The sequence below is a fragment of the Tiliqua scincoides genome, chromosome 8, assembly GCF_035046505.1.
Source record: "Tiliqua scincoides isolate rTilSci1 chromosome 8, rTilSci1.hap2, whole genome shotgun sequence".
NCBI lineage: Eukaryota > Metazoa > Chordata > Lepidosauria > Squamata > Scincidae > Tiliqua > Tiliqua scincoides.
Genome location: NC_089828.1, coordinates 25,565,953 through 25,580,354, shown reverse-complemented (window position 1 = coordinate 25,580,354; position 14,402 = coordinate 25,565,953). Strand labels below are relative to the sequence as shown.

Here is a 14,402-nt window from a genome sequence, read left to right as displayed (position 1 = left end):
CCAGAGCCTGCAGCAGCCTCGCGGGGGTTTGCAAAACCAGAAGTGGTCGTGATTGAAATTTTGAGGGTTTCTGCATGTTGGGGAGCCCTGCACCGGCTTGTGCAGGGGCTCCCTGCGCCCCTGGGAGACTGCTGCAGCCTCTGGTAAGTAGCAACAAGCCCCTGTGCCCCTCCAAGCAGAGTGATCCAGAAGATCGGCTTGCTGCCTTCCCCCCCTCCCCGCCCCTTAAGGGGGCAGAGGCCAGGGCTCTCTGATTGGGGCATCGCAACACCCCAGTTTGAGAACCTCTGGTCTGCATGTAGATTGTGCCATGGTTCCACGTTCCACCATAGCTTTCTTGTACGGCCGGTGGGTGTTACATAACAGTCTGCCTAGTGTTTCCATTTCACCATATGATTAGCACAAGTTGTAAATAGCACTAGGTTCAGGCTTAAAGTATGTGATTAAGTGCTTTCCAGGATTGGAGCCAAGATCTTGCAACATTTTGTGAGATGCTCTCTCCTGTTCCCTTGTTGGTGTATTGAGCAAAGCAACAAAGCACCTGTTCATGGGCATCTATGGTCTCTTTATGCACAGGGGTGAGAGAGAAATTAAAACGACAGTCCTAAGAAAATGTAACCAAAATTATGGAGTAAAGAAACTGAATTCTGTAGCCTGTATGAATTATGAGTGATTTTTATCTATTTCTGTGTATTTGGCTGGCCATGGGGAGAAGCAAGGAACTATGCAGTTCACTAAAATTTCACCCCCCAGGAATCTTATTCAACCACTCCTCTGATACTTGAAGAAATTTTACCAGCCCTTGCCTACATGCTTCCAAGTTCCTTTTCACGTCCATAAGCTAAGGTTCTGCACCTGTGCCTTTTCAGTACTTGTGTGGATTCCTAGCCACCCACTCACCCACCGCAGTTTAACCACTAACCCAAATGAGTGGGGTGGTGCTGGCTGCTTTTGCAAAGGACTTGCTCATGTAGTTTTCTTAAGATGAGGCACCATCTCTATGGATTCACCTTTAAGGGAGGGTCTGGGGCAGAGCACATGCTCTGCAAGCAAAAGGTTCCTGATTCATTCCCTAGTACCATCACCAAGATAGGAGGCAGGAGAAAAGCCACCGGAAACTCTGGAGAACTATTGCCAGCTACTGTCAACAGTAACGAGTCAAATGAACCCATAATCTCCCATGGTATAAAGCTGCTTTCTGTGCATTGAAGCCTCCATCTACCTGTTGGCAGCTGTTGGTTCCAACATCTGTAGCAAGTTCCCATACGTGGAGAGTCTTCCACGTGATTTCCTTGCCCAACAAAGGAAAAACAGGTGCCACTGCTGTTCTTTGACCCTCCTAGTACGACATACTCTTTTTCATCAACCAGAGAAGAAAAAGGAAATAAGTCTTTGGGGCTGTTTTGCTACCCCCTCCCTAGCTCCTTTTTGTGGACTCCAGTCCACAAACCTTATGCTGAAATGAAGTGGTACGTTTTCAGGGCGCTGCAAGTTTGTTGCTTATCCTGCAACAGGCTAGCACTGCTGCCCCTTTGAAAACTGTTTTCCATTCAACTCAGAGCAGAATTCTACTGCAGTAGAGCCAGACTAAGAACAGAGCAAAAGGCCTGGATTTCCTTCTTTCTCTGTTCACTGGAGAAAAAGTAGTGAGTTGCTGAGGGTCAGTGGGTCACAGCAGAGTAAGCAGCGAGCCCCAAAATCTAAGATTACTCCCCAAGTGTCTGTTGCGGTTGGGCACACAGCAGGCTTTGTTGCAACCACAAGCGCCTCTAGTCCTGAAGGTTTATGGATTTAGTACTTTAGCATCATTAATAACTTGCAGACACCCCTGCAAAATGTGTGCGGTGTGTGCAAAAAAAGTTCAATAGAATCCATGCAGTCCTGGTCAACTGTGTTTGTAGTTTTGTGCGTTTCGGAATTAGGATCCCTCAGCTGTTTAACTCTCTACCTATAAGGCTGAGAATATTTTGTTGTTTGTTGTAACCAGTCCTATTTTTAAACCTTGCATGGGTTTCTAAGCGACTGTAAAAATGTTAGTGTGTGTCTTGTTAATGAATTGTTAATGTTAATTTTAATAATGTCTGAATGTGTGAACCAAAATGAGTCCAAACACTGTCTTGGCAGACTGGAACTGCAGTTCAGGGTAATTGTCTAAGACAAGATATTCTTTTCTTCCCTTCAACAAATTATTGTGTTTGGTGTAATCTGGAAAATGTTACTGTGTGGATAAGAACAAACCAATTAACTTTAGGTGCAATTGACTAAGCGGTGTGGCTGTACAACCTCTGTTCATTTCTGGAGGAGCTTGGGTGGGTGGACTGTGCGTATTAACACTGCCTCAATAATAGTGAAACAAAGCTGGGAATTTATGTACGTTATCGGTGCTGTGCCTTGTTCACAACAGACAGTGGGTTTCTCATCCTGCCTTGTTTGCATATACCAGTTTTGAGCAACTGCTGATTTGCATGTCAGAAACAAAAGTAATCGGTGGGAAAACACCCTGATTTCCCCCTCCCCAGAAAAAAAAAAAAATCAGGAAAAAGTTGCATCCTTTGCAAAGGCATTCATCAGGCAAGAAAAATGCGCTTGCCCTTTAGAAGGCAAACAAGAGGTGCAAGAACTTTTGACGGTGTTCTGTTTTAATTAGATGGCTTGCAAAGGCAAACACTTGGTAATTGATCTGGATGTTTATCCCACTAGTTATTTGTAATGAATGGGATGCTGTCATTCTAAGCAGGTTTTAAGTTTGTGATTTCGATCTGCTGGATTGAACGGTTGGGGCGGGGGATAATAATTGAATTCTGTGCTAACCAAGGGTTGGAAAAGCTTTGCGCGTGCTAGCTTAAATCTGTGCGCCAGTTCAAAGTGTGTGTTTTCAGCAATTGTTAGAAGAGACTAGCTACTATTATGTTCCCAGTCTTTTCCATTTTAGTGCTGACTTTACTGCATTCTTACAACTTGGCTTTTAAAAAATATTTAACATTTATATAGCTCTTTCTGCAGCATGGTAAACAATGCCTATGCATTACTGTCCTTTAGTAACAGGAATTCTCAATGCAGCTCCCCCGAAGTATCACTTGCTCTGATGCTCTCCTTGAAAGTACCACCAGAAGTAATTGATTATGACATCATTGCCAGTTACTTTTGCGACTGGAGACTGACCACCCAATCCTGAGCGGTGCTATGGGGTTACCGCAGTGCCAAAATGGCTGCCACGGTATCCAGCACGCAACCAGGCAGTCACTGACTGCTCCTCAGGGGAAGGGGACTTTCCCCAGGTAATGGAAGCAGCCCTGCAATGGGGCTACTCAATTCTATGGCAGCTCTGGAGCTGCTGCAGAATTGGAGAGTCCCGTGTAAGTCCACGCAGTCCCAGTGGAGGATCCAGGGGAGCAGAGCAGAATCTTCCAGTGGAGCAGAGCTCTACCAGTCCCACTCCCTCCTCCCGCCACGCCTCCTCCCCACCCTTTGCCAGCCTTCCTCCCTGCCCCACCCCATCCTGGAACATCTCCTCCCCCCCCCCACTCACCTCTCTGCTGCCCAGTCTGGGCAACTGCCGAGCAGCCCACCACCAGCCTCATGCTGGGCTAGCTCTGGTGCTGGGCCAGCACTAAGCCCTGCAAATGTGCCTTATAGCATGTTTGTGACAGTGTGAGCCAACAGTGAGTTGGCATGCACTGTATAGGATTGAACCCTGTGATAGGAGCTTCCAACAGTGGTAAGAGGCTCAGGGTGGGCAGGTTTTTTTTTTAAAGCACGTGAAAACCGTGCACTAGAGCTCTTGCCCACCAGGCTGAACCTCCTACCGCCATTGGAAGCTCCCGTCACAGTCTTGCTGCTGGGTGGAGGGCACCACATGTACTACCCAATTCCGCATATACAGTGACTAGAACATTTAATCTACAGTGAAGCTGTATTTGGGATGAAGTCCTTGGACAATGTCTTTGCCTCACACATGTCGTTTCACCTTTTTAACTATATTTCACCTTCTTCTTCATCCTAGCAATTTTCACACAAATTGCAGCTGGCTAAGATAGGGTTGCCAGGCCTTTAGGATGGGATATAAATTCATAAAATGATGTTTTGTGTATGATGATTTGAGCACTGAACTCCCCAGTGAAACTGCTATAAGAACATAAGAACAGTTCCACTGGATCAGACCATAGGCCCATCTAGTTCAGCTTCCTGTATCTTACAGCGGCCCACCAAATGCCCCAGGGAGCACACCAGATAACAAGAGACCTGCATCCTGGTGCCCTCCCTTGCATCTGGCATTCTGACATAGCCCATTTCTAAAATCAGGAGGTTGCACATACACATTATGGCTTGTAACCCATAATGGATTTTTCCTCCAGAAACTTGTCCAATTCCCTTTTAAAGGCAACCAGGTCAGATGCCGTCACCACATCCTGTGGCAAGGAGTTCCACAGACCAACCACACGCCAAGTAAAGAAATATTTTCTTTTGTCTGTCCTAACTCTCCCAACACTCAATTTTATCCTTCCCATGCATAATTTTGTATGTCTCAATCATGTCCCCCCTCAGGCGTCTCCTTTCTAGACTGAAGAAGCCCAAACGCCATAGCCTTTCCTCATAAGGAAGGTGCCCCAGCCCAGTGATCATCTTAGTTGCTCTCTTTAGCACCTTTTCCATTTTCACTACATCCTTTTTGAGATGTGGCGACCAGAACTGGACGCAGTACTCCAGGTGTGGCCTTACCATCGATTTGTACAACGGCATTATAATATTAGCTGTTTTGTTCTCAATACCTTTTCTAATGATCCCAAGCATAGAATTGGCCTTCTTTACTGCTGCTGCACATTGGATTGACACTTTCATCGAACTGTCCACCACCACCCCAAGATCTCTCTCCTGATCTGTCACAGACAGCTCAGAACCCATTAGCCTGATTTTTTTGTCCCAATGTGCATGACTTTACACTTACTTACATTGAAACACATCTGCCATTTTGCTGCCCATTCTGCCAGTCTGGAGAAACCCTTCTGGAGCTCCTCACAATCACTTCTGGTCTTCACCACTCGGAAAAGTTTGGTGTCGTCTGCAAACTTAGCCACTTCACTGCTCAACCCTGTCTCCAGGTCACTTATGAAGAGGTTGAAAAGCACCGGTCCCAGGACAGATCCTTGGGGCACACAGCTTTTCACCTCTCTCCATTGTGAAAATTGCCCATTGACACCCACTCTCTGTTTCCTGGTCTTCAACCAGGTCTCAATCCAGGAGAGGACCTGCCCTCTAATTCTCTGACTGTGGAGTTTTTTCAGTAACCTTTGGTGAGGGACCATGTCGAACGCCTTCTGAAAGTCCAGATATATAATGTCCACAGGTTCTCCCACATCCACATGCCTGTTGACCTTTTCAAAGAATTCTAAAAGGTTCGTGAGGCAAGACTTAACCTTACAGAAGCCATGCTGATTCTCTCTCAGCAAGGCTTGTTCTTGTATGTGTTTTGAGATTCTATCTTTGATGAGGCATTCCACCATCTTACCCGGTGTAGATATTAGGCTGATTGGCCTATAGTTTCCCGGGTTCCCCCTCTTTCCCTTTTTAAAGATCGGTGTGACGTTTGCTATCCTCCAATCTTCTGGCACCGTGGCCATTTTGAGGAACTAGTTGCGTATTTTAGTCAAGAGATCAGCAACTTCATTCTTCAATTCCTTCATAACTCTTGGGTGGATGCCATCAGAGCCCGGTGACTTATTGATTTTTAATTTTTCAATTAAATAAATACTATTAAATCAATACTATTAAATTAAATCACTACTACATTACTTAATTAAATCAATTAAATTTAATTTAATCTAATTACTAAATTAAATCAATACTATTGATGTCCTTCATGCAAAGCAAGATGCGTAAGGAAGCAAATATATAAGTTCTTCATCACATGCATCCAGTAACCCCACAGCTAACCAAATGGTTATACAGACTGGTCATGCAGGTTGCAGTCTTCTCTTTCTTATCCAGTACTGTGGTATGAACCTCCTTCATTATTTTTTTGGTGAAATTGGGAACTCTTGGGTCCAGTGCCTCTTGGCTTTAAAATGTTAAATCTGACAAAGTTGTGGGTTTTTAAGCACCTTCTCAGATGACCCATTTTAATAACCTGAAAGCTATTATATAACAAGCAACCATAAATTAGTACAAGGCCCTTGGGAGACCCTCACAGTTCAGCAATGAATAGCTAATGTGGTAGAATGTTGAGCAGGTTATTAGTTTTCACTGTACAAATGCTGATCAGGGAATGCTTTTTATAAGGTGTTTAAAAGAAAATATAATTAACTGGTTGTGTGCTTCTGTTGCAGCTCAAATTGAAATTATTCCATGCAAGATCTGTGGAGACAAATCATCAGGAATCCATTATGGTGTCATTACCTGTGAGGGCTGCAAAGTAAGCTTTTTAAAAATATCTATATATGGGGAGGAAATGTGTTTATTAGCTCACTTGGATACGTGTTTTTGTGAAGGATGAGATTTGGCTTCAGTATCTTGTAAGTCTTCTAATTAATAGTAACATTGATTAGTGTTATCTGACAAATTTAAAGACACTGTGTTGTGCATTTCCCTTCAATCATGTTTACCTAAACTAACATTTGTTGTCTGAGCCCATTCAAGGTGACTTTAAAAAATATTGTAACATGTTAGTTCTGTTCCCAGGGGGCTCATAATCTTTAAAATGGTACAGTTTCCTGCTGTTCACAGGCAGAAATGAGGGTATGCGAACTTCAATCCCTGCCTCTGAACATCCTGGTCCAGCAGACTAGACTTGAGTCACTGGGCATGCAATGGAAGTGTAAATACAGTCAATGATAGGCAGTGTAAATACTGTTCATTTCTACTGTCAGTGATAGGATCTGTCTAGCAAATCCTAGAGATGTCTAGCAGATGCTTATCAGTACTGGAGATGACTAGTGGATTTTCTGCTTCTGCAGACAATAAAGACTTTTTTCAAATATAGGTTTGATAAATATCCCAAATTTCATAGGCGTTAAACAAGAAAAATGCAAGTGTGCAAACTTACTCATGAGCCATCCTACTCCATCTGGTCTGTGAGAATGTCTCCTCTCCAAGGTGATTTGTAAATTTGTGTATGCATAGAACTTCCTCCTGAAATATGCAATTGGTATACGCTGTTTTTTGCACTATCTGGCGCTAAGCTTCTGCACTAAATTAATATTTCAACCTGGAAGCAAGAGGACAGGGTGATGGACAATCCACAATTTTCTTCCTGTGTGACAAACAGGTTGAATCAAAGGGCATTAAACCTTTGTAGCCTAGCTTGATCAGGCTAGTTTGAAAACTTTGCAGAGTATTAAAATGGAATCTAGGGGGCTTTTTTGAAAAAAAAAAAAGAAGCCGAAGGTGTCAGTATCAATCATCATAGCCACTACAGACTAGTCCATCCCATTCCCAAATTCTGCTCGGCTCTCACCTTTCTTGTTGCTGCATTCCATAAGAGGCCATAATTCCTTTGGGAACAGAAAGATTTATTGATGCCATTCCAGTTCCCAATGTGACTCAAGTTAATTGCTCTTCTAATAGAAGTCATTAGAGAAAGTTCTTTCATGTGTACGATCCTTCTTTGACAAACTTGGCTCAAAACGTATTGAGAACTGGAATTGATTCACCTGGAATTGACTGTTTAAAAGGCATTTGCTGCTCCTTATAATATTGCCGCATTACACTTTTGCTGCCTTGTAAATTGGTCTGTTAGGGAGAATGGCACAATGGCTAATGTTACTTTTTGGAGACTGAAATTATGAACCCTTTCCTACTAGCAGTACTTATTGTTGAGGTGTATTTTCCACTTCATCCTGTACTTGGGAGGGGGGAACTTAGGATGTATATATTTACATGACGTAATTTCAGTTGAGTTATTCTGATACACCTTTGACCTGGACATCATTGTGCAAGATCCTTGTTGCTTTGATGCACTTCACTCTTGTTCTGTAGGCTGTTTTATTAGTACTGGAGATGACTAGTGGATTTTCTGCTTCTGCAGAGGTTCACTACTTGTGTCAATCTGCCTGTGCTGTGGTCTGTGTGGGAGTACCCAGTAATCATAACTGTATTATTGTCTCCCATCCCTGGCTGGTCAACTGTACCCAGAGTTAATGCTTCATATGGCCCAGTGCTTGTTAAAGCATTAAGGTCTATGGGCTCTTGATCCTCAACCTACCAGGCACAAGTCTACCACAAGTTATGCCCAGACAGAAATGCAAACAGCAGTAGGTGCCTCACAGACGTACTTCATTGCCTTGTCCAAGGAGAATCAAAACACTAGATATTTTCTGGCAATAGAATTCTCTTCTGCCACGTTTCCCTTGGGAGGCCCATTGCTTGCCTGGCTTGTGAACATGCCAAGTAGTTGGTCTGTGGAAACAGCAGGAGCCATGCCATTAAAAGTGTTATTCTCACAATTTGAGGCTTTAAATTCAAAGATAGAACCAAATGAAGTTGAGTAGGTGGGCCTGGTGACGTGATCACTAAATCTTCAATGAAGCAGGTAGACTTTGTTGTAACATCACAGTTGCCACGGATGTATCTGCAGATATCTTAGCAGAGACAGATTCTAGCCACAGTTTCTTCCATTCTAACTCTTTGGCATTGACACGTGGCATTTTTGTGGTTAAGGGTGATGTGTCTCAGAAAGGTGAGTTTCTTTCTTCCTTTATAAAATCTGTATCCCATTGTGCAGATGTTTCTAAAGGAAGTTGGACATCTTCTGTTGCATTTGCCCTTTTTACTAATTATATTTTCACGCTGTTAAACACAGTGTGAGGTAAAAGCAATCAGTTATCAGAACTTCGACTGAAAACCATAGACCAGTGTTTCTCAAACTGTGGGTCGGGACCCACTAGGTGGGTCATGAACCAATTTCAGGTGGGTCCCCATTCATTTCAATTTTTTATTTTTCATATATTAGACTTTATGCTACCATGGCATGTGACTGCATTGGGGGAAATGTTACAGATTTGAACTTTTAACAGGCTACTCTGTATATGCTTTTAACAATGATAGGCAATGGGGCTTACTCCTGGGTATGTGTAGGTAGGATTGCAGCCTAGGATGGTTAAAAATTTTCCTGCTTGATGATGTCACTTCTGGTCATGATATCACTTCCGGTGGGTCCTGACAGATTCGTATTTAAAAAGTGGGTCCCGGTGCTAAAAGTGTGAGAACCACTGCCATAGACAAGTACAGGGCAGGATGTCCCAGAATATTCAATCTCTATCAAACGAACCACTATGGAGAAAAAGTGGTATTGATCAAAACACCACGCTTTTAAAAAAAAATCCACAGAATAATCGTGCTTATCTTGACATGGATTCCTGAGGTGGAAACTGCACATGACAATCCAGCCAAGTGATCCAAGTGTCATGTGAATGATTGACTCACTTCTATCATTGAGGGTAGGTGTGATTTCATTGCCCTGTGACATAAAGGGGCCTGGAACACAGGCCTCCAAACTGTGCCCCCCAGTGCACCAACATAATCATCCTGAGCGTGGCAGTGGCAAAGCCTTACCGTTCCACGCCACAGCCTCATATCTACACAGCCAGTCCTTGCAGAGAATCATGCTGGGCTGTTGTTTCACCCTGGAAATCAGAGCCTTCTGGGGTAATGTGTGGGAAAAGGACCACTTCGTACAACTCTCAACTGCAAAGATAGGAGACTGCAGCATGGAATGGTGAGGCTTTGCCACCACTGCGCCCAGAATCGTTAATGCTGGTGCAGCAGGGGCTGGGGTTTGGAGGTCTCTAGTCTGGAACATGAGATTTCACAGGTAACATTCTGGTCTAATTCATTGCATGAATTTTGCTGCTATCTACAGAAAGGGTGGGCAAAAGGTAGTTCACCTCAAGCCTCAGTTGCTTTGATTCTTGCAAGGAATGCTGGCTGGGGAACCTCAGTTATCTCTGGGTAAGACTTTTCAGGATGGAGTGGAATAAATGATTCACTAAGGCAGTGGTTCTCAAACTCTCTGGGAGAGTTTGAGAGCCAGTAAGTCCTTGCAGGGGCAGGGGGAGGAGGCAGCAGGGGCGGGGGGAAGGCAGTGGTGCGATCCCCAGGATTGCGCTGCTCAGGGGGCTGCAGGGGCTTAGGTGCACTTACCCAAGCCTCCTGCAGCCTCCCCAGGGTGCGGGGAGCCCGGCGTGACGTCTGGCAGGGCTCCCCACAGCAGGGAAAGTGGATGCGGAGCAATCGCACTCCCACTTTAGCGGGGGCGGGGCGCAATTGCTCCACATCGACTTTCCCTGCTGCGGGGAGCCCTGCCAGACATCGTGCCGGGCTCCCCACACCCCAGGGAGGCTGCAGGAGGCTTGGGGAAGTGCACCCAAGCCCCTGCAGCCCCCTGAGCAGCACGATCCTGGGGATCGTGCCACTGCCTTCTCCCGCCTCTAGGCTGCCCCCGCCCCTTAAGGGGGCAGTGACCAGGGCCCTCAGGCTGGGGCGTCGCAACGCCCCAGTTTGAATCGCACTGCACTAAGGCCTCATTTCTGATAGATCATGAGGATTCCGATAATAAAAAATATAAACACAATCTCAGCTCTATGGTACTGTAACACTTTTGTCATGTTGCTGCTTCTGACCAAGGGGTTGTTTACACATGCAGGTAAATCGTTTAGAATTTCTGGTTACATTATCCCAATTTTCTGTGTTCAGGAATTCACATTTCTACAATTGGAATGCATACTTTTAAAAATTAAATTTAAAAAAATGTATTTTTTTGATTGTGCTAAAAATAATTTCAGAGAGTTTTGCGGTCGAAAAATGCAAAACAATGAAGAGGTGAAAAATAACTCTGATTCCTAATTGGCAATTACTAGAATATTGTGAAACGTAATGATACGTGGAAACATGTAAGTGTTAGCCATAAATCATGGGATTATGAATAAGTCTTTGTCACGGGCTGGTGTGCATCCCTTTCAGAGTATCTGCCATTAGGATGCAACAAGGCAGCTGTCAGCTGTTTTCTTGTAATTAAACAGCCAATGAGCAGCTAATTAAGACATATGTGTATACAGAAGTGGAAGTGGGCATGTTAATGAACTGTAGGAATCAATTCATTAAAGGAAAATTGTCAAAAGACCAAATATGAGCTCCGTGGTTTGTCTCTGCCTAGCTGAGAAAGCATCAACTCTGCCACCCACAAGAGGCATCTTACTTTTTTTTTCTTTTGAAGAATGTAAAGTTAATTTATTCAGTTCCACTCACCAAAACTATTAGGAGACTTAGTGAAGACTCCTGTTTATGACTTAAATAGAACTTTTCTAAGAAATTATTTATTCAAGTGGATGAAAAATACCTCTCACCAGATTTTATTTTGGGGGTATTCTGTGTGTATTTTTTTAGGCACTCCCATGTACTGTATTTAAAGAAGATTTTGCAGAGCACAACAAAGTATATCCCCTCCCCCCCCCTTTTTGTGCAAATGTAATCAATGTTGAAACTGCTGAATATATCCCTCAGCCAAAATACCAGTAAACCATCATGGACTAGTTGGTTGGTCTAGTCCAGGGGTGCTCAAACCCCGGCCCTGGGGCCACTTGTGGCCCTCGAGGCCTCTCAATGCGGCCCTTAGGGAGCCCCCAGTCTCCAATGAGCTTCTGGCCCTCTGGAGATTTGTCGGAGCCCACACTGGCCCGACACAACTGCTCTCAGTGCGAGGGCAACTGTTTGACATCTCATGTGAGCTGTGGATGAGGGTTCCCTCCACTGCTTGTTGTTTCACGTCTGTGATGCAGTAGCAGCAGCAAAGGAAAGGCCAGCCTTGCTTTGAACATGGCCTTTTATAGGCCTTGAGCTACTGCAAGACCTTCATTCATTCATATAAGTTCCATCTTTAATATATTCATTTTTGTAAACTTATGTAAATTTATTCTAATTTTAAATGTAAATTAGTTCTCCCCCCCCCGGCCCCCGACACAGTGTCAGAGAGACCTTGTGGCCCTCCTGCCAAAAACTTTGGACACCCCTGGTCTAGTCAAGTGCAATTCTGTTCTTGGCAGTGCTAGTCAGTCAGCTGTGGGCATTGAGAGCGTTAAAAGGAGGCAGGCAAGTGAGTTAGGAAATCAGCACAACTGAAGTTGCTGGTGGGTTGTAGAAGACCAGGAGAAAGGCCATTTACTACCAGGAATAGTAACTGAAATCCTTTAGCAAAATAACAGTGGTAGTGAGTCAAGGTGGACATTCCAAGTTAGGAAGGTTTTTGAGGACAGAAATCCTGTGGCTGTATATCCTGAGTTCCCTCTCTCATGCATACCATCTGCAAAATAGTACTGAGTCACATATGTCTCTGGGCACGCTCTTCAACAGGTAACTGCTGAAATAAAGAGGTGGGTAGCCCAATCCTAAGCTGCCCGATGTGCAGGGTTGATGTGGCACCGAAAATGGCTGCCGTGGTATCCTAAGTGCACTGGGCAGCCACTGGCAGCTTCCCCCGGGCAAGGAAAGTAGCCCTGCAGTGGTGATACTTGATTCTGCGGTAGCCCTTAGTCTGGCACAGAATCAAGAACCTCAAGGCCTGACACAGAGCTCAAAATCTGGTGGAGCTGAGCTCCATCGGTCCCACCCAGCTCCCACTCCGCTCCTTCTCCCGGTATGCCTTCTCCCTGCCCTCTCTGCCACCTGGAGGTTTGGGTGACTGCCGTGCAGCAGAGCACCGGCTTTCCACCAGCGCTAGCCCAGTGGCCCAGCTCTGGTGCTGGGCCGGTGCCGAGGGCTTGCAAACATGCTTTACAACATGCTGTTTGCAACAGCTCGCACCGGTGGTGAGCCAGTGTGCACTGTTTAGGACTGGGCTCTCGGCCTGTTAAACTATGCTCACTGCAATTACTACACATCCAGGTCATTTCCTTGTGTGATACTATAGGGTCAAGTTAGACATGACCCTGAACACGCAAGTACCACTTCTGTGTTCCTTTCTGTAAATGAAATAGTGCAAGGGTCAGAAAAAAGGTGAATTGGTGGCAGGGAGATGGGAGACTTTAGTACCCCCCCCCCCACTGCAGTTGTAACCTGCACCACCGCTTTTTAATTTATAAAATGCAGCCATTGGCTTTCATTGAATTCTTGCTTTCTGTAAAAATAATAGCAGGGAATCAGGATCAGAGCCATGACAGAGACAATGTACAAAAGCCCTCTCTACTCAGTTGCAGGCTTGCCCCATTCTCCCCCCCCCCCCGGCTCTACTTTATTATTATTTCCTTTGTGAAAAATGAAAAGGTGGAAGGGATTACATGATTAGGATCACATCTCTTTTGACCAAAGCGTATTTCAAGCTTGCTCATACTTTTTTAAAAATTTTGTTTATTGTGTATAAATGCAGTTTAATGTGGGGGGAAAAATTCTGTCCCTAAACACACATTACTCAAAGTCTCTTTTTTTCTTCCTCCAATGAATTAATGACGGACATTGTAGGGCAGTGGGTGATGGTCTTTTATTTGAGAGGCTGAATAATATTGACAGATAGCTGGCTGTTGTTCTGTTTGCATTCCATTATTAATATTGTGAAGATGTTTGGTTTTTAAAAAAAGAATACTTATGGTATTTTTAATATCCTTTGCTGGACATGTAATTAATGTTTAAGCACGGCTTGACTTGAACAAGTGGTGGGATAAAGTCCTTAAATTATAAATTGGGGACTGCAATGGACTGAGCCAAACAGGAAGCTGAATGGTGGTGACTTGCAACCGATAATGTTTCTCTAGGGGAAAATATGCTGAGTGAATGGATTTAGCTTGGTTAAGGGTTGGCTGGTGGCTCCTTTTGCATTTGGAAAGGAATTTTCGCCAGTCGGTCAGAGTAAAAAGTGAACACAGCAGCATATGAGTTGTGAATGTCATCTCACAATATACATGGTAGCAGCAATCGGGGCACCAATAGGGACTTACTGCTCCTGTGTATATTGAAGGGAATGTATAGCTGTTTAAATGTGTGTACTTTAAGTTTCTGTATTTTGCACTCTGGTATTTGTGTCGAAAGCAGAAAAAGTAATACTGTAGATTGTTGTGCATTACTCACTTCCCTGAGCAGTGAGAGATTCCAGGGGCTGTGCTTTCCAGGTTTGGCTTCCTTTGCAGAAGGGATCTCTTCAGGTTTGTGGTGTCTTCGTAATATTTGCCTTAATTACAAATATGTGAAAGTTGAGCAACAGTGGAGGCACGCAGCATGTGCGCTCAATATCAGATTCTCAGAGAGCACTTCCACCACCCATCAGCCCTTCTGGCCATACCCCTTATAGTTTCTTCATTCAGGCTGTCTCATAAGCTACAAGCTGCAGTCTTTCTCTTCACTCATTTACGGGGTCTTTCCATGAGGAGGACATGTCACCTTACAAGTTGTGATGGCTTGCTACCTTCCAGAGAAATCTTCCATTA

At 44.4% G+C, this 14,402-nt stretch overlaps 1 protein-coding gene across 3 annotated transcripts in view; it reads left to right on the top strand.

The window, feature by feature from the left end:
• The window catches only part of RORA (RAR related orphan receptor A), a 442,115-nt gene that overhangs the window by 406,992 nt on the left and 20,721 nt on the right, over window positions 1-14,402 (top strand). For all 3 annotated transcript variants that reach the window (XM_066635377.1, XM_066635375.1, XM_066635374.1), the window contains exon 3: window positions 6,324-6,409. In XM_066635377.1, the coding sequence (XP_066491474.1) occupies window positions 6,324-6,409 (86 nt within the window). The remainder of the gene's footprint in view (window positions 1-6,323; window positions 6,410-14,402) is intronic.